Source organism: Polyodon spathula, chromosome 19, assembly GCF_017654505.1.
Source record: "Polyodon spathula isolate WHYD16114869_AA chromosome 19, ASM1765450v1, whole genome shotgun sequence".
Lineage (NCBI taxonomy): Eukaryota > Metazoa > Chordata > Actinopteri > Acipenseriformes > Polyodontidae > Polyodon > Polyodon spathula.
Genome location: NC_054552.1, coordinates 26,867,511 through 26,892,992, shown reverse-complemented (window position 1 = coordinate 26,892,992; position 25,482 = coordinate 26,867,511). Strand labels below are relative to the sequence as shown.

The 25,482-nt window shown below is 34.9% G+C and overlaps 2 protein-coding genes across 3 annotated transcripts; both read left to right on the top strand.

The window, feature by feature from the left end:
* Positions 1 to 48: 48 nt before the first annotated feature.
* LOC121294777 (solute carrier family 12 member 1-like) lies at positions 49 to 18,638 on the top strand. Its single transcript, XM_041218855.1, is given in 26 exon segments — positions 49 to 172; positions 1,646 to 1,764; positions 2,254 to 2,329; positions 3,844 to 3,939; positions 5,105 to 5,244; positions 5,632 to 5,742; positions 6,893 to 7,004; positions 7,494 to 7,621; positions 7,850 to 7,934; positions 8,201 to 8,352; positions 8,693 to 8,800; positions 8,898 to 9,021; positions 9,410 to 9,511; positions 9,755 to 9,910; positions 10,328 to 10,427; positions 10,546 to 10,657; positions 11,612 to 11,752; positions 12,232 to 12,338; positions 12,427 to 12,605; positions 13,129 to 13,161; positions 14,735 to 14,866; positions 16,052 to 16,163; positions 16,796 to 16,882; positions 17,404 to 17,539; positions 17,623 to 17,690; positions 18,475 to 18,638. Coding segments are annotated over 26 exon segments (2,961 nt in total). The 5' UTR covers positions 49 to 63; the 3' UTR covers positions 18,611 to 18,638.
* Positions 18,639 to 20,824: 2,186 nt separating this feature from the next.
* On the top strand, positions 20,825 to 23,165 carry LOC121294840 (deoxyuridine 5'-triphosphate nucleotidohydrolase, mitochondrial-like). 2 transcript variants are annotated; one of them, XM_041218962.1, is made up of 6 exons: positions 20,825 to 21,024; positions 21,592 to 21,733; positions 22,010 to 22,101; positions 22,239 to 22,283; positions 22,681 to 22,755; positions 23,060 to 23,165. In XM_041218962.1, exons 1-6 carry the CDS (start codon positions 20,877 to 20,879, stop codon positions 23,128 to 23,130), a joined length of 573 nt encoding a protein of 190 aa, XP_041074896.1. In that variant the 5' UTR covers positions 20,825 to 20,876; the 3' UTR covers positions 23,131 to 23,165. The 2 variants fall into 2 exon arrangements, with proteins under 2 accessions (XP_041074896.1, XP_041074898.1); XM_041218964.1 differs by lacking the exon at positions 20,825 to 21,024 and having other exon boundaries at positions 21,052 to 21,733.
* Positions 23,166 to 25,482: the final 2,317 nt, after the last annotated feature.

The following is a 25,482-nucleotide window of genomic DNA, read 5'->3' as shown; positions in this document are numbered from 1 at the left end:
GGATTCCATCCTTATGACACCATTTCCAATCCCTATTATCTGCAAACATTTGGTCACAACACCATGGACCCAGTGCCCAGGATTGACTTCTACCGGAACACAGGCAGTGTCAGTGGAGACAAAATCGCCAGGCCAACCCTGGAAGATCTTCATGAAGTATTCAAAAAAGTGAGTACCTTATTAAAGTAATGTCATTTTAATTGGGGAGGGGGGGGTTCTTTTCTACAAAATTAAGCAGAAATTACACAATTAAGCAGAAATGGCACAATGTTGAGATATAACAGTAAAAGTCAATTGAAGTGCATGTAAACAAAATACATAAATGCTGTTAAAGTGAACACAATAGAGGTACTGTATTGCTGTAAAAAATGAAATTGTTAGTGTTGCACAACTTGTGACAAGCAACTTAGAAGGTTAATTGGCTTTAATCTATTTTATACTATAAACAGTTTTTCCTTTCACCAAAAGCAAGTGCTGAAGTTTAGGGCATAATAAAAGACAATATAAAAGTGCTATAAATATATATAGGAGGCTGTGTGGTTCAGTGGTTAAAGAAACAGGCTTATAACCCTGGTTCTAATCTCAGCTCAGCCATTGATTCATTGTGTGACCCTGAGCAAGTCACTTAACCTCCTTGTGTGCGATCTTTCGGGTGAGACGTTGTTGTAAGTGACTCTGCAACTGATGCATAGTTCACACACCCTAGTCTCGTATCTTGTAAAGCGCTTTGTGATGGTTGTCTACTTTGAAAGTTGCTATATAAAGACAATTATTATATATAAATGGACTTTTATGATATATATATATATATATATTTAGATCTAATACGATAAATTCTAACAAAGTGAGCATCTTAAACTGTAATGCATTTAATGGGTCATATTGGTCAATACTTACAGTCATAAGGACTGATCAATAGATAGACTCCATATTCACCACTCTCCATGGTAATGTAGCTAACAAAAGGAACTCTTAGTAAATGAATAATTATCCCCTTAAGCATGGATATTGATTGCTTTTTTATGGGACAATTTGTGATAATGTGGTGTGAAAACTCACATTAAATCAAAGGTTGAAGTGGTTTAGTTGATTTTTCACATTAGTCTTTAATATTTGTCCAAAAAAAAAATCCTAATTAGAATTGAACTTCACTGTATTATCTTCATACTTGAACAAACCTTCTTGAATGTATTATTCGATGTATTTCTGGTGAGACACACTATACGTTCAAGACAGGGCTCAATCATTAAATCAGCATTGGTATTTTTGATCCTTTTACTGTTTTAAAAAAAGCTACTTGTACCAAATACAAAATAAGGATCTGCCCGGCAACACAGAATGTATTGAATTAAAAAAATGTTGGCTTTTGACTTAGATTGTAAACACAACAGGTTATTGAATACTCAAAAGTGTTGGATCACATTTGCTACAGCAATAGACATTACAGAGTTCATGATCCAAATACATTTAAATGGCACTACCCTTAAACTCATAACCCAGCTCAATCACAGGCCTTTATTCTACCACAATTGTAGAATATTTAGTAATATTTGGCTTACTGTACACTGTTTAGAAAGAGAAGTAGTACCTGAAAAAATCCGTCATTCAAAAACCCTTTTATTACTCTAGAATGTTGCAGCTGCAGCCCCAAGTTGTCCAGATGGGGCAGTCAGTAGGGATGTAGGGCCAGCAGATGAAGAAGCGGCAAAGAAGGAAGAAACCCAAGGTGGATTTGTGAAGTTCGGCTGGGTGAAGGGAGTGTTGGTGAGTAAAAATACACCTTGTTGTGTTTTAAAAAAAAAATTAACTGAGCCTCAAAAACATTAGGAAAAGGTGAGCCTCTCAATCTCAAAATCTCAAGAAGTGCATGAAGCCTGGGGAGGATAGACTTCCTTCCATGTCTGGTGCATTCAATATTTACTAAAATTAGCACTACAACATCTAGGAAGCAGATATATGTCCGTTTTGGGCAAATTGCCAGAGTATCAGAGTCAAGATTCAAGAGGAGAGCATGGGAGTATCACTAATCAGCAGTGTCAGCATCATCAGCGGACATATTAAACATTGACATATAAATAGCTATAATCTAATCATGAGTTGAGGCTGTTTCTAACAAGATGGCTAGGCTACCCTTTTCTTTTTTTTTTAACTTGCCTACACATATTAATCAAATAACTATTGCAAGTTGAAACACTGATCTCTTGTCGTATACATTTAGTTCCACTGTGTCTTTTCCTAATTTATGCAATCTAGGTAAGATGTATGCTGAACATCTGGGGAGTGATGCTCTTTATTCGTCTCTCATGGATTTTCGGCCAAGCTGGTATAGGTAATTATTCATGTTTAAACAGATTTATATTTGAATACATGCAAATTAATTGGTTAATGATGATACCAATTCCAAATGTGATTTTATATTCATGGTACTATAAAATGAAATAACAAAGGTATTATTTAAATAATCTAATTCTGGAAATGTATTAATCAACCTATAAATACTGTAAGAATTGCTCTAAAAGGGTAGCCATAGTGGTGGCCTACACTTATGTAAACCCTGCTCCCTTAGATTTTTGTATAATGTTTGCAATGATTGTAACGGTTCTTATTGCAATTACTGAAATGTTATGTTTTAAACTTATTTTTTAGGAAAGTAAGTGTTACATGGCTGTGACTGTGAGTTCTGGAGCTTCTCAGCTTGACTGCCATAGACATATGTAATGTAGGGTATATCAGCTAAAGTGTCTTATGCACGGCAGTATACTGCCAACAAAACAAAAAATCTTTAAAGACACTGGTGGTCTAGCCTATGTTACATGTATCTATGACTGGCAGCTAGAACTGAAAAGCAACTCCTGAACTCAGGTGAAAGAACCTTACTTACAGACTCATGAAAAATAAAACAACAGGATTTTAGTAATCGTTGAATTTCAGAAAGCGTTTGCTGGGTTGTTGGTGTAGGTAGAGTGGCTCACTGACCAGAGATCCAGCCAGACCCAAATAAAGCTGGGTATGTCCTGTTAATTATGAAATTTTCTCAATGTGCTTCACTCTCTGGGTAATTATAAAGTACTCTGCAAATAAGTGACCCCTAAGCCGTTATTTAATGTTTCTTAACCTTGGAGGTTGGTTAAAGAATAAGGTGCTATTTAGTGGTATAATTACATGTTTTCGTGAACATTGTAGATTATTTATGCATGTGGCTTATTTGGCTTACTGTTCCTGACAAAATAGCTCTAAACGATTTTAATGATGCATATCTAATCACTGTTTAGAGCCAGAGGGTGCAAGCTGGTATTGGACATTTCGGATTTCTCCACCGCATTGCTCTAGGCTTCTGTGCACAATTAGTTCTCTAAACGGTCTACTTGGTGACCATTAATTACTTTGTTTTTAAAGTAAGCTGTAAGTGCACTAATAGCTTAAGGCATAGGCAAATTAACTAATTTAAGTGCTGTGAACTTGGACAATGTGAGCAAAAAATGATTAACTCTTTTTATATTACATATTTACCCTCCATTGACTGTTCTCTTAAAATTACAATAAAGTACATTACAGTTGTAATGACAGAAAATTTCATTAAATTCCAAGTGAAGTTTTTCAGCCTTTTACACCAAAAAAACCCTCATTATCATCCTTTTTATAATCCTAGTCCAGAGCCATCCACTGTGCTACTGCCCGTTTAATTGATACAGCTAGTAACATTTCCTATTTTAATTTTCTACAGGAGTAGCCTAAAAATATTTAACTTATAGTAAGGCTTACAGAAGCTGTTGAGAAAGAAAAAAAGGATGCCCCAAAATCATTAAGATTGTAACTGTTTATCTCTTACTTCATCACTGACAGGTCTTGGAGTTATTATTGTTCTTCTGGCTACCATGGTAACTTCAATTACAGGGTTGTCAACCTCAGCCATTTCCACTAATGGATGTGTCAGTGGAGGTAATATATTTAGCGTGGATTCTTGCAATACTTGGAGGTCCTCTCTGAATTTTTGTTTTACTTTAGAACAGTAAAGTGAGTATAAAGTCAAGCTTTCCCGAGGTATTAAAATCTAATAGAAGTGGAATAATGTACAGGTACGGTACTATACCAACTTTTTTACTTGATTTCTTGTGAGTGCATTTCAACAGCAAAGCCGGGCTACCTTTCTGAAGAAAAGAAAAAGAAAGGATTTTCAGGAGTCATCACCTCTTTCTCAGACCAAAATGAAGACAGTTGTTTTCCAGGTCAAAGACATCAGCTGGTATCTTTCTCAGGTTCTTTGGATTCCAACAGGAGCATAGCAAGTCCCCACTATCAACAAGGAGAAATGATGTATTCCTTCCACAGCATGACGAGGGAGCATTTTACCTTAGAACAGGTATCCCAGTGGCACGATGGAGACCAGGGCATGTCTGTGCACCTCATACTCCATGAATGAGGGGACTTTTTCATTTGAAACACTTTTGATTTTTTCAGGTCTGGGAGTCATCGTCATTGGCTTAAGCGTGGTAGTCACTACCCTAACAGGTTTATCTATGTCTGCTATTTGCACCAATGGAGTTGTCAGAGGAGGTAATGTACTGCATATTAATTTTCTAAGTGGGTATAAAAGTGACTCTTCCAGTAAAAGCACTGCCACTTGAAGTGCACTAAGTGGCCAGTCTAGGCTTGGGACCCACAAGGAGTGCCGCATTGGTATTTACACTTGTGGGGTTAGAGGGTAAGAAAATCAGTCGGGTGATGCCTAGTGATCTTCAGTCCTCTAGATTGGTATGTAGGTCGCAGCGGTCTGACAACATTTGAATAGAGCATTTTAACTTAAAACTTGAACAAAGCATAATATACTGTCACTGATACTGCATGATTATACTATGTAATAATCTCAATGTTACTGATAGATAAAGTTGCCTGTCCATTGACTAAAGGAATGCACTTCATAGTTTTAGCAAAAATTGAAAAAGTTAAGTAAAGTTATTAATCCTTAATGATTAATAAGATACAGTAATAATAAAATTTGGTGCTACATAATAGAATTAATACTTTATTTATTTTGAACCTCAAACAGTATATATCTTGACATGTTTGAAAAAGTAAAAATGGATTGTATTTGGTCTTTTTACAGGGGGTGCTTATTATCTCATATCCAGAAGTCTAGGACCTGAGTTTGGTGGGTCTATAGGTTTGATTTTTGCATTTGCAAATGCAGTGGCTGTGGCCATGTATGTCGTGGGGTTCGCTGAGACCGTTGTGGACCTTCTTAAGGTAAGTTTAAACATTACAAAATGCATGGCTTATGTGTCTCGGCTTATAATTAGGAACAATTAATTTGGGTAAATAAAAAAAAAAAGCATGGTAGAGTAAATGGAGAGAACACAAAAGATACATATTTGAGATACCGGTTTCATCAGTTTGTCAGAAAATATAAAGCAATATTTTATTTTTATCTAAAAAACAAATTCTGCATTATTGTGAACATTGTTCACATTATTTACTGCATACGTGTGCATTTTGATAGCAAATATATAATGCATTGCTTCCTATGCAATTACAGCTTATATTTCTTACTTACCAGAAAAAAATATGGTCCTGTATTTCAACACTCAAGAACCTGATGAATCCTTCATAGTGTATATTATTGCTATTTTTCAGGAAAGTGATGCATTGATGGTGGACGTGACAAATGATATCAGAATCGTTGGATGCATTACAGTGGTTTTGCTACTTGGGATCTCTTTAGCTGGAATGGAGTGGGAGGCAAAGGTACACTCCTATTTCATTTTAAACTTTGGAACCACTACAGAACTGGAACCGTTTTGTTCTTTTGAAGTTACCTTGCAAGTCATTCAAATTTTAAAGATAATCTGTATTTTTCCCTCATAGACAAATTCACAAACTTAGGGCTTGTGCAAAATAAAGTTTTTTAAACATGCTTAAATAGTATGTGACTGTCTGGTTAGCCTATACTGTTTGTCTGAATAAGGGATCAATTGATTAAACTTTCGACTGGGAAAAGGGGTTTAAGAAATGACTTTGACTTAGTTTCTTTTAGTTTTACCTTACATTGAACATTTTAAGTTTTTTTTTTTTTTCTATGAGAAAATGTCTGCTGTCTACAGAGCCTTAGGGATTATAACTCAATTACAGCTTGAGCTCATAATATTTCTTTATTTTAGTACAATATGCAATATTATAATACACTAACCCACAAATGGTATGCATAATACCATACTTCTAATAACTGTGTCTGTTCATATTAGGGTGCCCACAATCTGTGAAAACCTATTTAAAATGTGTCCGTTTCTGAAACTTTTTGGGTGGTACTGTATAAAAAAAAAAGACTGAATAGTTTTCCTATAAAACATTTGGCACCTCAGTACATGTATCTCTTTGATTACTTAATGTGAATGTAAGTAATTGTAGTATACTAGAAAATGAATCATAAGCAGACATATTATTGGAACTCACTGAGAAGGTTGTCTGATCCAACAGGCTTACTATTCTTAAGTGACAACCCAGCTTCCTTGATCTTGGCCACTGTAATATCTGCACATATTTCTTCCAATAACTTTCATTACCAGTAATTGCCTAGGCCCCAGTCTAGATTTCCAATTCGACCCTTTATAAGTCAGAAAGTCATTTTTATTTCACTATAATAAGTTTTGCTTGCCATGCATTTTATTATCTGTATAAATACCTCCTATACATCTTCTTTGTCACCTTGACACAATTTCTAAAGCCCCTAATGATCTTGTTATCACCCTGATGGTGAGAGCTCTCTTTTATTTGCTTTCCCTACCTATCGTGCTCTTAATCTTCAAACTTCTTTTAGGTCTCAGAATGTACTCATCCTCAAGCCCTTGTTTCTTTGGTTCCTTGTTCCTGAGATGTATTTTCTTTTTTTTAATACCAGGCTCAGGTTCTTCTACTGGTAATTCTGCTGATCGCTATTTTTAACTTCTTTGTTGGAACAGTCATCCCCACCAACGAAGATAAGAAAGCCAGAGGATTTTATAATTATGACGGTTAGTACATATAACATTTGTTTCTGTCAAGGGCACAATAGTGTTGTGACAGTGCACATCAAGTGCTCAGCATTTCAAAGCTCAAACAGCTAATGTTGTATGAGAATGCAGTGTGATACGTATCTGAAAACATCCCTGGGAATGGGTGAAAAAATGTATAGATCACATAATGGAAATATGATGTTTAAATACTACATGAATTAGTACTATGTATGAAGTGCTAACAGTAATGCAAAAACTCCTTCTGTAAACTATTGTATAATCCACAGGCAATGTGCATTGTTTAAATACCTGGTCAGTCAAACTGCAGTCATTACACTGATAGGATGGTTTATTGAGTGTACAAGAATGGGGCCTATTTTAATGATCAAAAGTTCAAAAGAGCAGTGGATCCTACACAGCCCTAAAACTCATAACCCTGCTTTAATATGGGCATTAAGATGTTCCCTTCTGGACTTCTCATCTGAAATAAGTGGATTTTTCCTGCAGGCTCTATATTTGCAGAAAACTTTGGACCCGACTTTAGAGATGGAGAAGGCTTCTTTTCTGTTTTTGCCATCTTCTTCCCAGCAGCTACAGGCATTCTTGCCGGAGCCAACATCTCTGGTGATTTAGAGGTAAGTTTATACAGTGCCTTATCTAGCGTTAGAAATTACTGTACTAGATAGCAAATTTAGCTTGAATAAAACATTTTCAAAAATTGTATAGAAGATGCAATCACCACCTACATTTTGACCTTCCACATTTCATAAGACAGAACTGGCTATTTTTATAATATATCCTATAATCATAATCATGTTCTTCCATTTCCAGTTTTAACCTTTTTTTTTTTTTTTACATTTAAGGATCCACAAGCCGCTATCCCCAAAGGAACAATGTTGGCTATTTTCATAACAACCATGACCTACCTTGCTGTTGGTATTTGCGTATGTAAGTATAAGTCTCTTTAGTGCATAATCATTCAGAAAATGTTTTTAGAATATGTGTAGGTCTGTTAAGATTTTATAATACAAGTATGATTACTATTGCATTCAAATAAAGTTTCAGGCAGATAGAAATTACTTGTGCACACCCCAGTGCACCCTCATGGTCATTTTATATGGCCTCTTTACAGAAATTCCACCTTGCTGAGGCTTGCTCAGAGACTTACTTTAGGGTTAATACATCTCTCATCCTTCTGCTTGGTCCTTATGTAGCTGCCACTGTAGTGCGAGATGCGACTGGCTGTCTTAATGACACCATTACCCCTGGGATGACCTGTAATGGCTCAGCAGCCTGTTCTCTGGGATATGACTTTTCATCTTGCAAGACTGAACATTGTGACTTTGGTCTGATGAACAACTTCCAGGTAACAAAAAAAACAAAAAAAAACATTATGAACAAAATAAGGTGGTTTACAAATGATTCCACTTTATACTTTTTACTATCATTTCAAAATGTTCTAAATATTTGAAACTTTTACTTCTACCTTTAAAGCATAAAGCAAGACCAGGCTAATACTTATAAAGCCTATTAAGACCAGATTCTGTTAGAACTTTTCAATTTGGAGATTTCTCTCTCTTATAAGACCACCTCTGATATCCTTTCGCAGATGGAGCTGCTCCTTTAGCTCATCTGGTGAGTCTATCTTTGAAGCCCGAGAGTAGAGAGTTTATATACTGACCTTCTCTGTCTCCCTGCTGCTCTAGGTGATGAGTATGGTATCTGGATTTGGTCCTCTTATAACTGCAGGGATTTTTTCCGCTACCCTGTCCTCAGCCTTGGCTTCACTCGTTAGTGCACCAAAGGTGTTTCAGGTCAGCCAAGCTGCAATGCAAAAAAATAAATAAATTCATTTTGAGATAGCAAGATTTATCTGTGGTTCTGATTAGTTGTTTTTTTTTTTACATGTAGGCTCTTTGCAAAGACAACATCTACAAGGCACTCCACTTCTTTGCTAAAGGTCACGGCAAGAACAACGAGCCTCTCAGAGGATATGTTCTGACCTTCGTTATTGCTGTTGCATTTATTCTGATTGGTAAGAGTTTGGGTTTTTAAATGTACCTTTTAATATATATATATATATATATATATATATATATATATATATATATATATATATATATATATATGACCCTGTATTTGATCAAAGATATTGTTTACTATAAATAGAACTGAAAAAACAGCAAGAAACAACTCAGAAATATAAGGACTCCGAAGAGCACAATAACTGTGACAACTGTGACTAATAGAGCCCATAGAATTACAGATTAAAATACCAGCTAGAATAAAGTATTACTTTTTAACATTACATTTTACATGTCATATATTGGAATACATTTACTGTGGATATATTTAATCTTCCTTAAAAAAAAAAAAAACATACTGTGTCATATGTTGTTTTTTTATTATTATTATGTCTTTAGCTGAACTGAACACAATTGCTCCCATCATCTCCAACTTCTTCTTGGCTTCATATGCCCTCATCAACTTCTCCTGCTTCCATGCTTCCTATGCCAAATCACCAGGTTTGTATTGTAATCTAAAAAAAAATTATATTTAGTATGTTAGAAAGAAAACTATCCCATTGAAAAGTAGTTATCCTAAAGAATGCCTTCGGGATGGAAAGTGGAAAGTGAAAATGGTGAGGGGGTGGTATTGGTCTCATTACAAAACATACATTTGTCTTGTTTTATTTATGTAAAATATTATCTTTAAATGATTTTAGAATTCCGATATTTGTATCACATGATCTACCACGTGTCCTACAGGTTGGAGACCGGCTTATAAGTATTACAATATGTGGGTGTCGCTGTTTGGAGCCATGCTGTGCTGTGGGGTGATGTTTGTCATCAACTGGTGGGCGGCTTTGATCACCTATGCCATTGAGATCCTCCTCTATATTTATGTAACGGTCAAGAAGCCAGGTGAGATGCTGTTTAGTTAGTATGCTGTAGTAAAAATATCATAGCACTGAATCATTGAACATTTTTTATAATATAATGTTCACAGTCCAATATAATATATACAGTATTATAACACATTTTTCAAAAGGGCAGTAGCCATATTAAAACCTGTTTTTCAAGTTTTGTTCACACAAGTAGGCTGTAAAAGAATATATTATATATATATATATATATATATATATATATATATATATATATATATATATATATATATATATATAAATAAGTGATTAAGTTTAGAATTCATATTTAAATGTTTAAAATATATACATCCTGCACACTTGTGATCACAAGTAGAGATGTGTATTGATCTTCATTATGCATGATAGATTGTTTTGCTGTGTCAAGTTGTGCTAACTGTGTACTTGTTTCTAATAGATGTGAACTGGGGCTCATCCTCCCAGGCTATTACTTTTGTTAATGCGCTGAATGATGCACTTGTTTTAACGGCGGTGGACGACCACGTGAAAAACTTCAGGTAGGAATTGAGCATTTAAGATGCTCAATAAAGAACTGCTACTGCCCTTGTCAGGGTGTATGGGTGACATATCTGAAGGGCTGTGTTCTTCTAATATCTGGACCTTTATGTTTTTCAGACCGCAGTGTATTGTGTTGACAGGAGATCCAAAGACTAGACCGGCTCTGCTTGATATTGCCCATTCATTCACCAAGAACTATGGGCTCTGCATCACCAGCAAAGTGTTTGTTGTAAGTGTCCTTTGCAAATCATCCTAAATAAAAAACAAAAAACAGATATATTCTGTAGTTATTGTCAATTTGTCAGACACAAGTCTAGAAAATACAACAGAAGTAAAACATTTTTAGTTAAATTAATAGACTCTTGTTATGTCTTTGAAAAGGTTCAAGAACATTTTTAATTTAAAAGCTTGAACCGGATCCAAATGTACTTATTTTGTTACGTCATATCTTTAAGACATTCTCATAAATCAAATTCTAAATAATAGGATCTTGATTAATTGTTCAACAAGGACGGTATCAATAAAAGGCTTTTCAATGTAATTTGAAAGTCAGTCCGGCAATGTACTGTATAAGGAAACCTGGGGGTTTAAATTCGGATTAGCGGTTCAAGGTCAGAAACCATAGAGGTGAATTTCTGACAGTTTCCAAAGATGTACCCCTCATGTTTACATTTTCAATGGGTTTTTTTTTTTTTGTCATTTCTTAGTCTGGGTATTTACTTTTTTTTTTTTTTTTTTGACTGCCCTTTTGTTCTGCGCATTTGACTCTAGGTTATAATTGTTTTGATCCACAAGTTGACTTTATACTCAGTATATTGACAACTTTATGAGTACTAGTACAGTTATATAAATTATATGACCTACAGAAAAATGTTTTTTATTAGCCACATCAGCAAACAAGTAAGTAAATGTATGGAATACTGCAAAGAGAATGTTGTGTGATAGAAGTTTGTGTGATTTCCCCACTAATGTATTAATGTAAAGCCAGTCTGCAGTAGCCTATCGTAGCTAACCTATCCTTGTTGTATACTAAAAACTGAAATAATAATTCCAGGGTCATTCTTTATCAAGAAAATAAGAAAACACATGTACATATTATTAAGTTGAACTATTATTAGCTTTACTGCAACATTCTACTGAATGTATTTATTGTTTATTTTTCACTTTTGTGTATCATAAACAGGGGCCGCGAATACAGACGGTGAAAGAAATGAACAGTTCCATGGAGAAGAACCAGACCTGGCTGAACAACAAAAAAAGGAAAGCTTTCTATGCAGCAGTGGCCTGTGATAACTTCCGCGAGGGAGTTAGGAGTCTTCTTCAAGTACGCTGACATGGTTCCACATTCTGAAAATAAATAGCCGTAAAGCTTTATATTCATATTTATTGTGAATCAATGAATAGCATTCAAATGAATGTTGTTTCACAGACTCAAGCATTCTCTTCATTTTGGAGAGTGTTTGTAATTGTATTTCCTTTGTAATAATCTGAACCAACGCAGAGGCTAGAGAAATTATATGATCACATATGTCTGCAATTATGAATGATCTTCTCCTCGGCCTGTAACGTAATCTGTTCTGCACAGTGTGATATCAGAGGGGCTTGGCTTTTCTTTACTTCCCAGCATAATTTAATTCCAGTTTGGCTGGTAGTTTCATGATTACATTCATATGTGTGTGTGTGTGTGTGTGTGTGTGTGTGTGTGTGTGTGTGTGTATATATATATATATATATATATATATATATATATATATATATATATATATATATATATATCAATCATTGTATGTTTTTGTTTATTAGGCTTCAGGCGTGGGTCGCATGAAGCCTAATACATTGGTGATTGGATTCAAAAGAGACTGGAGAGATTCCAGACCCAAGGATATAGAGAACTATGTTGGTGTTTTACAGTAAGTCCTCATTTCTTTTGATTTTTTTTTTCAAGTGGGTGAGTTTGCCACAGTGTTGAATGAAATATGTGTTTTGTCTGTTTTTCAGCGATTCATTTGATTTCGAGTATGGAGTGGTGATGGTAAGGATCAGCCAAGGGTTTGACATCTCTCAGGTTCTGCAGGTGCAAGGTAGGTGCCCGTCTGCAGTCAGGTATAGTATGATATAATAAAGTTTATCTGCATCTGCTGGAGATTCCTCATTTTTAAAAAAAATGCCAGCAGCAAGTCTATATTTCAAATCTAGGTTGATGAAAATATTCTCAATTAAAAGATTATAATCCAGCAAGATGTTATTAAATATATCACATTTGTTCTGTTCTTCATTTGTTTTGAATACCTCAACATAGTGTGAGAATGTATCATCCTATTTTTATTAATTATATGCAAATGAGGGAAGTGCTTTACTGCTTTGTCTGGGTCATGAAGAATTAGGTTACCAACTAATTGTGTACAGTATATGGTGACATCAATTCTAAATGGCGATATCTGAAATAGCGTAACTAAATAAATAATAATAATTAAAAAAAAAAAAAAAAAACATTTCTGCACTGTATACACCTGGTTTGAATTTTTATTATTGAGGGGATTTTAAAAGAATAACATAAATAACAAGGAAGTAAGCGTGCTATGTTATGATAAACAAGAAATGTAACCACCTCACATATTTTTATCCTGAAAATTCCTTGAATGAAGACCTGTGTAGACTGGAACACGTTTTGCCATGTTATACCACTGCCCTTTTATTCAGTTTAATCATGCGTTTATACTCCAGTGGTTTTCAGTCCCTGTGGTGTTGTTTTGTAATACTGATTATATGCTGAATGTCTTTATTGCAGAGGAGCTGGAGAGGCTGGAGCTGGAGCGGCAGGCACTCGAGGCTGCCATTGATGAGGAGGAGTTAAAAGAGGGAAAGCATGGGATCCGTGGCCTGTTCAACAAAGCCAGCAAGTTTAAAATGTCTAAGCCAGAATCAAAAGGTACTTAAAACACAAACAATACAAGCCAGTGTTTGTGCCAGTTTTGTGGTATTGACTTCACTTAAATGGCCATTAAACTTATGATATGCGAGTGTTAGTTCTATGACCAGGGTTTGAAGCCACATTCTCCTGTACAATAGGACAATGCAGCTGGAGATACTTACTCATTTACTGTAATCATCCTTCACATATGGTTTGCCCAGATGGAGCCAACAGCAGATGGTTTTGTCATTTGAATTCCCTTTCCAAAAGACTGACAGTGTCAACGAGGTATGGCACTCAGCAGGTTCACTGGTAATTGTTAATGCTCTGCACTGCAGCTTTGTAAAAGATAGCATGCAGTAGTGTTGCCTGCGAGCCTTTTAGAACTCAAAAGTGTGTCTCAGGAGAGAGCTGTCTAGCTTCTCTTATCTTGGCTTGCTCATTGAAAGTCTAATACAAGAATACAGTAGGGAGACAATTTTGTGGCCTTCAATTTCATCTCCAGACGCTGACAAACGACGAATGAAGCCAGTAATGAATTTATCTTTTTTGGAAGCAAGTCTACATTTAGAAAATCTAAAACAAAAATCACTTAACCTTTTTTTTTAATGGCACATTTAATACAATGTTCTACATAATACTGTTTCTGCTATAGACAAATCATGTAGATTAATTTAATTTAAAGGAAAGGGTCTGGCTTACTATGAAGAGTGTCCAATATATCCCTTATTTAATTATTGACCGTATGAAGATGGTCGAGTGGATTGTTTACCTGTATTGGCTAAAATAATCAGACAGGAGGACACAACACCTAAAACACAATAGTTATGCCTAGTCCCACATTAAGAGAAATCTATGTTATGTCAAGCTGAGTGAGATGCAACATCTTGGTGCAGCTTATTCCCTGTTTTACAGATGATCGTCAGTGGTACTTTGGGAACTTTTAGGGATCTTTGAGGTACACTGCATTTACAGTGATCGAAAGATATCAGCTTAGCCTGGCTCTAAGAAAATGACAAAGAGCTTCATTTCTCCTAAGCTAATCAATGGCAGCTTCCTCAGTTTAGCTTGTGGACAAATAATGCCCAGATACACATACTGTTATTGTTTCTATGTTTAAAATATGTTTATTTGTGTATTAAGGTTAAGATACCATAATCTATAGAAGCACATGTGATCGTTTGTATTGTTTTTATTAAAGACACAAGAGAGGACCCAATTTTAATTGTTTAAAATGCTGTCTGTATTTCGATCTGCTGCTGTTCAGATCAACTGAATGGAGCCCAATGTCTTTGTTTATCCTCCAGCTACATATGCTTATTACAACAATCTCTCGAACACCACCAGAATAGATTGGTTGTCTGTCTTTACTGTACATTTTCTTTTTTTATATAGAGAACACCATGAAGTCAGCTCAATCAATGCCTGTGGGAGACATTAACCAAAGGCTTATGGAGGCAAGCACCCAGTTCAAAAAGAAGCAAGGCAAAGGCACCATTGATGTGTGGTGGCTGTTTGATGATGGCGGTAAGAGCTGAACTATATCCTATAACAATCTTCCACCATGGCTGTGATTTTAAACTATTTTATGATTCGGAAAGAATTCTGTAACCCTTTTTGTCAAAAAAACAAATCCTTTTTAAAGATAAGGATTTTAAAACTTGCAGTCTTCAGAAAGTTTCACAAAACAGGTAGGGAACGTTTAAGATCCAATCTTTTATTCACAAACACCGGGTTTTGCTAACAAGAAGTTTTGAGACTTCTTAAACCGGTTAATTGACTACAAACAGGTTACACTACATAGATGAAATTGGGATTCTCATTGCCCATCTGTCTGTGATTTATAGGACAATGGTATGAACTGGTAGCACTCATTCATTTGAGAACTATTTTTAAGACTAATTTATTTTTTAAAATTAGCTGAGCTTTGTGTACTCTGCTAAAGCGAATAGCTGAGTCAAGTATTCTGTTACACACAATTATCTTATTAGTTATGCACTTTATTGATTTCGTGGTTATCTCTGTATCAACAATAAAGTACCTTCATAAGATTCATCATTGATAGTTTAATACCTTTATGCCAAGACTTGCATTTGCTTCCAGCAGAATAACTGTATAGGAGGAAAATTATGCTTTTAAATTGCTATACAGCAAACATATATTTTCTAGTACAATACCAAAAATGAAATAGCATGAATACCATGTATCCCAGCATCCCCAGATTGTTATGCCACACAGTAAGTACACCGTACAATACAAAAAGTCTTCTACACACATCTGGGGTCGCAAGAGGATGTAACAGTAGTCTGATTCGAAAAGGTCTGAATTACTGGACATAGATAACAGTGTTCTGTATTCTCCGATAAAGGTAATTGTGCTGAAACATTAAATTGTCAGTGTGCTTGTAAAATAAAACCCTATCTGTATAATATCTTCAATCAATCACATTTATACTCCTTTGCAAGGATCATATATACAAGTGGGCTCTGGCACGTTGTCAATTCTTCCACAGCTAAACTCCAGGAACATCCACACCCCCGAAAGCATCTACACATAAATCAAATGTGATATCATCTCTACTGAATGTCTGATGAGTGGCATACAGAATTATCAATATAAACTTGTAATATAACACATGTTTCTGTTTAGTTTTTTTTTTATTATAAAAGACAGCTAACCAGTTGGCTATAGTAATTATTTCTGCTATTTCAGGCTTAACACTGCTGATCCCCTACATCCTAACAACAAGAAAGAAGTGGAAAGACTGCAAGATTAGGGTCTTTATGGGTGGAAAGGCTAATCGTATTGATGAAGACAAAGCAGCGTACGCAACAAACTTTTACTATCAGTATCATATTATCATATCAGCTTTGGGTTACCAAACTTGTAAGGATTTGGTAAAGCTGGTGCCACGGTATTATTGGAATTAAATTGAGAAATCTTTATATGCTTTGTTCAGTTCGGGGTGGTTCATGTATGGAAGTTTGACATTGACTAAATATTTCATTTTGCAATACTGTAATATATAATACCAGCAGGCCTGCTGTAGGTTTCATTTTCATAACTTAATTTAGGCTTGAATTAGCTGGAGGAAAGAGTTACTGACTAATACAAAATATCCATTAAGTTATAATGTATATTATTTAAATTAAAACAGAATACAAATGTGCTGGTAGCTAGATAAATAAAAATGGTCTTAGCTGCTGGCTAATGTTTTTTTTATTTGCTTGTTTGTTTTGTTTTACAGAATGTAATTGTAGTTATGTTGTATGCCTTTACGCAGTTTCAAATATTTATTCATCCTTAAGACCATTGGAGCAGCCATAAGAGATAAGATGGAACAGGATTATGCTAAAATATGACTAAGTAATTGTTTGAAATGTTTCTGAGCAATATATACAGGTCAGTCAATACCAGAAGCTTCACATTTTAACTATTCTTGTCATTTTCTCCTAGAATGATTTCACTCCTGAACAAATTCAGAATACAGTTTGTTGACCTTTATGTTGTCGGAGACATCAACACTAAACCAACCAAGGAGAGGTAAGATACTAGTGAATTATGCTAACAAAAAAATCACCTTCAAATGACCAAACAAAACGGAACCACACCTGCTGCAGAGCTCTACCTTGCATTCTACCTCCAATGAATTGCCTCATCTAGCATTATAATATTTGTAAAATACATTACTGTAAGCTGGGGTTACATGGGACAATTTTGACACTTGTTTTGTAATAACTACCCTGTATACTGTTAAAGTGTTAGCATGTGGGCTACTTTATAGTGTACAGAAATGAATCAGATCTCCTGACTATCGTTCTTATTTTCTACATAAAATATATGAACAATATTCCAAGACTGTGAGATTTGATACAATAACATCATTGTATATCATTTTGGGGATCTATAAATAGGCATGTATAAGAATGTGTTTTACAATATGAGAGGTATAAACTAAAAGTATCCACAGTTTATGATGACAAAAAATATATTTTTTTTAATGTTTCAGACTCTGTGGGGGCCACTTCAGTTATAAAATGCATTTGTATACCTTAATTTTGCAGCTGGAAATTCTTTGAAGAAATGATTGAACCCTATTGTCTCCATGAATGCTCCAAAGATCCTGCAACAGCTGACATGCTGAAGAAGGAAAGCCCTTGGAAAATCACGGATGCAGAGCTGGAATTGTGCAAGGAAAAGGTAAACCACTGTCTAATGAATAACGATTTGTAAATGTAGTTTATTGTAACCATTGCAACAATACCTTTTTTTTTTCAATACAGAATCGCCGGCAGGTTCGCCTCAATGAACTGTTACAGGAGAACTCCAGAGCAGCTAACCTCATCATTATGTAAGTACAGTCACAGAGTGGGCTTATAAACTTTATGGTCAAAACGGAGAAGCAGACATTCAGTCAAAATAAATATTACAGGACCCGAAGGACTATTTGCATACCACTTTTGATGTATATACAGCAAGAGGTGTAATTTTACACCATTTAATACTGTTCCTGAATGGATGTTTATTAAAGCATTTATAACAGCAACAGGTTTGCTTTGACTTGCCATCAGTAATGAGCACTGGCCTTCCATTGCCACTTTAAAGAAAGTTTATTCAACAACTTGCAACTTATTTTATAAAGAACAATATTTTAAAGATAAATAAAATACAGATTTTAAAAAGCATCCTTTTTACTGCTTAAAAACAGGTCTCAACAGATGCTCAGCGCCCATGTGTTTTTCTTAATTCAATATAAATGTATGTCATGTAAAGAAACTATGGGTCCTTTTGTCATGGCCTCTTTTAAAAGTATAAGTAGGTTTAAATGTCATTGTATTTATTTTTTTTAAACTTTTCCAACTCCTTTTCATGACGTTTACATACATAGCTCATATCACTTTTATAAAGTCTATCTGAATCAGATTCGACCTGTCAATATCTGTTTCTGCAGAAACCAATAGCCCCCTCATTTCCCACATACCACCCAAACAACACCATTTGGATTCTGATTTAGAAAACATCTAATTAAATGACATATTAGAGGAACAGTTAAGGTCATGGAAAGATGACTTACGTTTGAAGCTACTTAACCTTTGTAAAAACTATGGTAACACATAATTGTCTTCTATTTCCAGGAGCTTGCCTATAGCAAGAAAGGGGGCTGTCTCTGATTACCTGTATATGGCCTGGCTGGAAATTCTTACAAAGAACCTGCCTCCTATCATGCTGGTCAGAGGCAATCACAAGAGTGTGCTGACATTCTATTCTTAACAAATGCACAACACATTTAGACAAATACCTGCTTTTCCTGTACTCTTTTTAAAACAAAATCTAATCAGCTGTAATAATAAAAAAAATAATTCCGACAACAAAGTGAACAACTGGCATCTACTGCCATCTAGTGATAAGCCTGTTTTATGCACTGTATTGAAAACTAAATTGTCAACAAAAAAACCAAAAAAAAACTCTGGTGCTGCAAAGATGACTTTGTTCCATTTGAACTAACATTTGCTTTAAGCCTGGTTTTTATTCCTTGTAATATTCCTCCTCAAATCATGTCCAGACATAACTTATAAAATCAATGTAAATAAAAAAATTGGCTTCAAATATGCCAAGCCACGTTGTGCAACATTTCTTTCAATAATATTTCTGCAGTGTGATTTTTAAATACTTTAAATACTTCATACCAAATAATAATATATAATATATATATATGATATATATATATATATATATATATATATAGAATAGATAGAGAGAGAGAGAGAGAGAGAGAGAGAGAGAGAGAGAGAGAGAGAGAGATAGAGATAGATTTTTAATTTTATTTAACCCTATCAGTCCTGAATTATTTATGACTAATCTTAAGAATAAAACTCCTTTATTGAATATACATGAGAATGGAACTTGAATAAAAATAAATAAATAAATAAATAAATAAATAATTTGTACATATATCTATACAGTACCTCAAACTAGGTGAGGCTCCAGCATGATTTTCCACCACAGCATATGTTAACACAGTGCTAAGATAATGCTGGACCTTGAGGTCTTGCCAGGACTGAAATGATTAATTGTTGCATTACATTGGATGGCATATTATGACTATGATGTACTGTACCTTTTCAGATGCTTGCAATTATGTATGAGTAATAAACATTTCATATATTACATTTGCATGTGTTGTTTTGCTTAATTCTCAGTCGTTTTTTTTTGTTTTGTTTTTTTATTTTCCATCATGCCCAGCCCTTACTTGTACAGGTTATCTGGCTGAAGGATGTGTTTACTGTATTTGCATTTAAGCTTCACCTGGTTATTCACCTATAGTTGTACAGACTCATTTTAGATTATTCTATAACATTATAGTACAGCTGCTTTTATATACAAGTTTGGGCGAAAAAAACCCACAGGTGATTAAAAAGCTTCATGATTATTCAATTTTAGTGGAATATAAAAAAAGCTACATTGTGCAACATCTTAACTCAAATGGTGCGGTTATTTAGTTTAGTTTTTTAACAAACTGTTGCAAGAACGTAGTTTAATTAATAGCGAACAACAGAAGAACGATATAAGGGTAATAAGGGAATTTAGTTTGTGAGTCAAGGTCTATAAACAAAAAAAAAAGATGGAATATAGCTGATTATTCTAGTATTACATTAATAAGCTTGCTAACTTTCCATATAATCCACATTAAACATGTATTAACAAAGCTATCAATGCTGCATCTTCCAAACTAAACGGGGATACTCGATCAGTGGCTTCAAGGCAGATTATAGACCTGTGACGAAAGAAACTTTGGCACGGACATTCATTACCATAAATTATTGGTGATTTGTTGTATTTTTCTGTACTTCTGACTTTTTAACCAGTCACTCAGTAATTTTACCACAAATGATTATCTTAAATTACAGCTGTAGTTAGCAACATATTGCATTTCATGTAGGTCAAAGGAGGCACCACTTTAACATGAAATGATAATGTATTCTTTCAACAAAACACTACGTATTTTTAAAAATAAAAACACATATTATTTATAGATATTTTTCCTTGGAGCCAACTGGATTTAAATAATTTGAATGTTATTATCTTACATTATCTAAATTAAGAGATCTTTATCATTCTGATGCCATCATACAAAGAAATAGGGCAAGTACAGCTGTAAAGGGTGGGGCACAATCCACATACTGAAACATTGAAGAAAATTGTTAAATTGTAATTGAAGATGCTGTTGTACCGTATCTGGTACCTGACTCAGGTGGGTTTGGAGAATACTGACAACAGTGATACTCATCTTAAAATTATTATATTCATTCAATTCAGCTTACCTGTGTTCATGTATGTATAATTGTATTTAAAAGACATGATTTGCAGAAATGTGCATAAAAGAAGCGCGTGTCCTTATGGAAAAACGTAACGTTATAAACGCAAATCAGTTTTTTTTTTCGACACTCAGTGCAAGCCAGCATTGATTAATTGGGTCTGCACGCAGAAAGGAAATCGTACAGCCATTTCAGTAGCACAACCCAAATAGCATAACAAAATGGCTCTTGTCTGTAAACATCTTTACCTCTGTAGAGATTTTTTCCTAAACTGTCATATATTTAAATCACCATTACTTCGGAGCAAAACATTTCTACATCAATATTGTTCGAAAATGAAAATGCCCAGAGGGAACGGGAAATGCAAAGGTAACGTAGAGATTAGATAAATATTGACTGCATCAATTAAGCATGCTTTACTACCAGTTACTTTGTATGTAAATACTTTGTGTTAGTTATACCACTATCAGTTACGCAGTGTAATGTCGGAATACTGCTTTACTATGAATTTAAACATCTGCAAACAAAACGTAAACCGCGCACGGCACGCAGCTGGTTTCTCCTCTTCCTCTCCTGAGAGGAAATGTGATACAGAATTTTTTTTTTTTTTAAAGCGCGTTCTCTGTAGTCATGGCGACCACTTTGTCAATTAATTCGTAAAATATATATAGACACCATAAAGTACTTTTAATTCTAGCCGTTCTAGTTTTATTAGGAGTGTTTTATAGTTTATTTTGAATAAAACTTTATTTTTATTTTTTTTTAAAAAGGGGGCGAGGTGTATGTGGCGCGAAGTACAAATACCAATTCAGTTGATTTGGCGGGTGCTAACTAGAAGGGAGTGCAGGGTACACAGGCCAGAATTAAACACTGGTAATTAATTTATCTGAATTAAGGCTTCATTTCTGTTTTAAATGCCCTGCTCTCGAGTAACAGAAATTACCGGCACCTCGCCTGCAAAAAGGCTGAAGGGAATGCATCCTGAGGGGACAATGCTGTTGAAATTTGCCAGACTTTCTGAGCATGCTACCTCTCCAACAAGAGGGTCTACAAAAGCGGCAGGCTATGATTTGTACAGGTTAGTGTATGGCTACAGTAAGCTGTATTAACTTTTTGTCATGCTCACATATGGCGATTTATCTCCCTGCAAAATAGTTTTGAAACGTGGCTATATTAGTACATTTTCATAAAAATGATGAACTTCTTTGTATTGTCAAGTATATTTATTTAAGCATGTATTACTTTTCTCGAACTGAAATGCTAAGAGAAACAAAGGCTTCATACAAATGTGAATATTTGTACATTTTACCGTAGATATTATAACCCATGCATACTCTTTCGTTGTTTGTTTTAGTGCTTACGACTATGTAATTCCCGCTCTGGATAAAGCCATCGTGAAAACTGACATTCAGATCGCTCTCCCTTCTGGTTACTACGGAAGAGTAGGTGAGTAGAATTGAGCGGCACATTGTTGGATTAACCATAACTCTATTACTTTTGCGCGAAATTCATGCTTGTAGTTCTGTATAAATTGTCCTTTGTGGATTAATCATTTAATTTGATATCTTTTTTTTTTTCTCTAGCTCCAAGGTCTGGATTAGCAGCAAAATATTTTATAGACGTTGGAGGTATATTTTTTTTTAATCATTTTATTTTTATATGCAGTGTCGTATACATATATATGTGAATAGAAACTTGCAACTCATTAATTCTCTCATTACTAAACTCAAATTTGCTAACATTAAGTCCCCCCTCCTCCACATCCTGGGTTGCTCAGTTCTCAAAGCCTAAATGCCTCATTACCAGTATGTGTGGCTGCCATTAGAGCAATTTAATTTGCCTTGTGATTGTCTGTTTGGGGGGGTTGTATATTTATCCTCCAAGGTCAAACATTCCTGTAGTTAATGGTCTGTAAAAGCTTGGTAACAGTATTTGTGTTCTGAAGGCACAGTTACTGTGTTAACAGTATAGTTCACAGTTCTACAGACATTTTTTATAGTAACATTTATTTATCTTAATTTACAGCTGGTGTTGTTGATGAAGATTACAGAGGAAATGTTGGTGTTGTGCTCTTCAACTTCAGTAAAGAAAGTTTTGAAGGCAAGTCATCAACCCCCCCCCCCCCCATAATCTATATAGCTTAAATATGCATCTAAATAACTTTAAAATATAACTCTTTATAGAGTGATATTAATGGTATCTTGATCAATCTGTGAAGCTTCTCAGGGATGAGGTTGATTCTAGTTTTAATGGCGCACTTAAGTTTGGCTCCAAAACTATTGTTGAACAATAAAATGGTCAATTATCTTTTTTTTTTTAGACTTTTTTTTTTGATTTTTTTTTTTTGCTTTATCTACTGGTTCTTTTAAAGTGGAAGTTGCTTTTTTTTTTTTGGTCCCTCCAGTTAAAAAGGGTGACAGAGTAGCACAACTAATATGTGAAAAGATTTGCTACCCAGAGCTTCATGGAATGTGAGGCAAGTTGTATTTATGTATTTCAATGTGTGCTGTGCTGTGTTGACGAGGCCCTGGTTAATTATTCTAATTTTACTTGAAAGACTAGAATCTTCAGGATTGGAAATATGGTCAAACAGCCAATTGGCTTAAAAATAATTAAATATATTATCCCAAATACAAAGCTATTTCCAGCATTGAAATTGTATTTAGTATGTACATTGGGAATATACAGTACATGTCACTTGCTATCCTGGAAAAAGGTAAATGACCAAAATCCACATTCTGTATAAGTACATGTGCTAAGAATAGCCAAACCAAGCTTATTTTTATTCAGCTGAACTAAGTTATATTGCCCAGTGTTGCATGTTAAGTTATATTTGAAAACTAAGTAAAGCATCTTCAGTATATTCGCAATGAAAGTATAATTGGAAGGGTGTGGATGTGCACTTTTCATAACAACCACAGTGTGGTGCTAGAGCTTCATACTGTATTTAGTTTTGTGGTCAAATCACTTTGGAAGTGCTGCTCGGACTAGGTTAGGGCAGGGGTTTTCAACCCATTCATTAAAACAAATGTTAATCAGATTATTGTCCATTTTATTGGAACTGCCATTCAATAGAGTGAAAATTGTAAAGTGGTGCTTGAGCTGACACTTAGACAGAAGGGGTACAATTAATCATTGAGTTCAGTAGAAAAAATATTAATTATAAATATATATTGATTTTTTTTTTTAAATATAGCCTTTAGTCCAATTTGACAAGTAGTTAGAATTTGTAAGGTGTGCCAAGAAATAAAAATAAATCATCCCAAGAATTCAAAGCTGTGTGTATTACTTTAATTTGGTATTGTTAAAGCGGTCAAATCTCTAAAATCAAAGGTAAAATTTGGAAGGGGGGGGGGGGGGGGGGGCAGATGGGTGCTTGATGATGATATTAATTGACCTAGCACTCCTGACTTCCATAACTGATCTTGAGTTCATGAAAAAACAGCACTACTATGATTTACTAAGTGCCTACAGTACAGTGGTACAGTAATCCTTTGCATATCCACCATGATCAATCTTGTCAGCAGCATTTGTTTATTATTGAACAGAGGTTAGTTCAGAGATTGTAGATCCTACCAAAGTATTCTTACATTATGTTCTATGTACTCTGCGCAACCATTGCTGGTAGTGTCACGTGAGCTGTTCAGTGTGTTGATATGTACATAAATCCTGTTCGCCTGCAGTGTGTATCAACCTCAACCTCCGTCTCGATCTCCTGCCTGTCACTCAGCAGCGAATGCACGCACCCACATGGCTGACGGATACTCGTCACAAGTATTAATATCCTGTATCTTTCTAAACAAGGGATTTAGGGGAGCTCCCTAATAAAAGCTGAATCTCAAAACAATAATTGTGAATTTGTAATTGTAAATTTAAGAGGCTATCGGCTCCAAGCACACTAGTGCCATGTATGTGTCCATCTATGTAGCTATTATATAACAGGTGCTTTGGAATTTACATTAAGTTAAAAAAAAAATTAAAAAAAGAAAGATAGTTAAGTGTTACTTTCTCCCTGGGTTTGATTCAACCCAATCAGTTATTTGGCAAGAGGTTGCTCTGCTACTCTGTCCGTGGAAGACTTTGACAAATCCTAATGAATGAACGTCAATGGCAAAGAGAATCCACTTGTACAGGTTAACTGCTTCATCAATTCACTAAAATGTAACATCTCATCTATGTCTGATTTGATCTATGGTGCAGTTTTGCTGGGTTGACCCCACCCTGGTCTAAATAGCAGACAGGAATTCAGTTTAAAGTTTATTCCAAAACTCCAACCACATATCTGGCATACAGGAAAGGAGCCCCTACTAACCCATCATCACCACTTGCCACAGCACATGGTATTCTTTTGAATGATTCCAATCAAATTACAAGTACATCCAGACCCAACTTTCCAAGTTGGTACAGCTGTTAGTTTTATTTTACTGAGGTGCATTGACTAAATATTCCTCGATCTGCTGTTTTACTAAACAGAACCTAACCTAATTTTGGGAAAGGTGAAAACTTATAGAGAATTTTAATTGTGCATGTTTGAATTTCATTGAAGGCATCTTTATATCACATTCCAAACTGGCAAAATCCTGCTCATTTTTTTTCTTTGTTTCATGAAACTAATCTAACTAGATAATGTGGTCTAAAGGATTGAGAACATGTCTTGGAGGAGCTATAGAAAGATGTCCTGTGATTTATTCTAAATCAGCCACAGACTGACCTGGGGCAAGTCTCTTCATCTACTGTAGATTTGTATGTACTTTTGGATTTAGTATGATGAGCACACATAAGAGGGCAAAGCTTCCCCATTTTGTTAAATACTGAATGCTACACTAA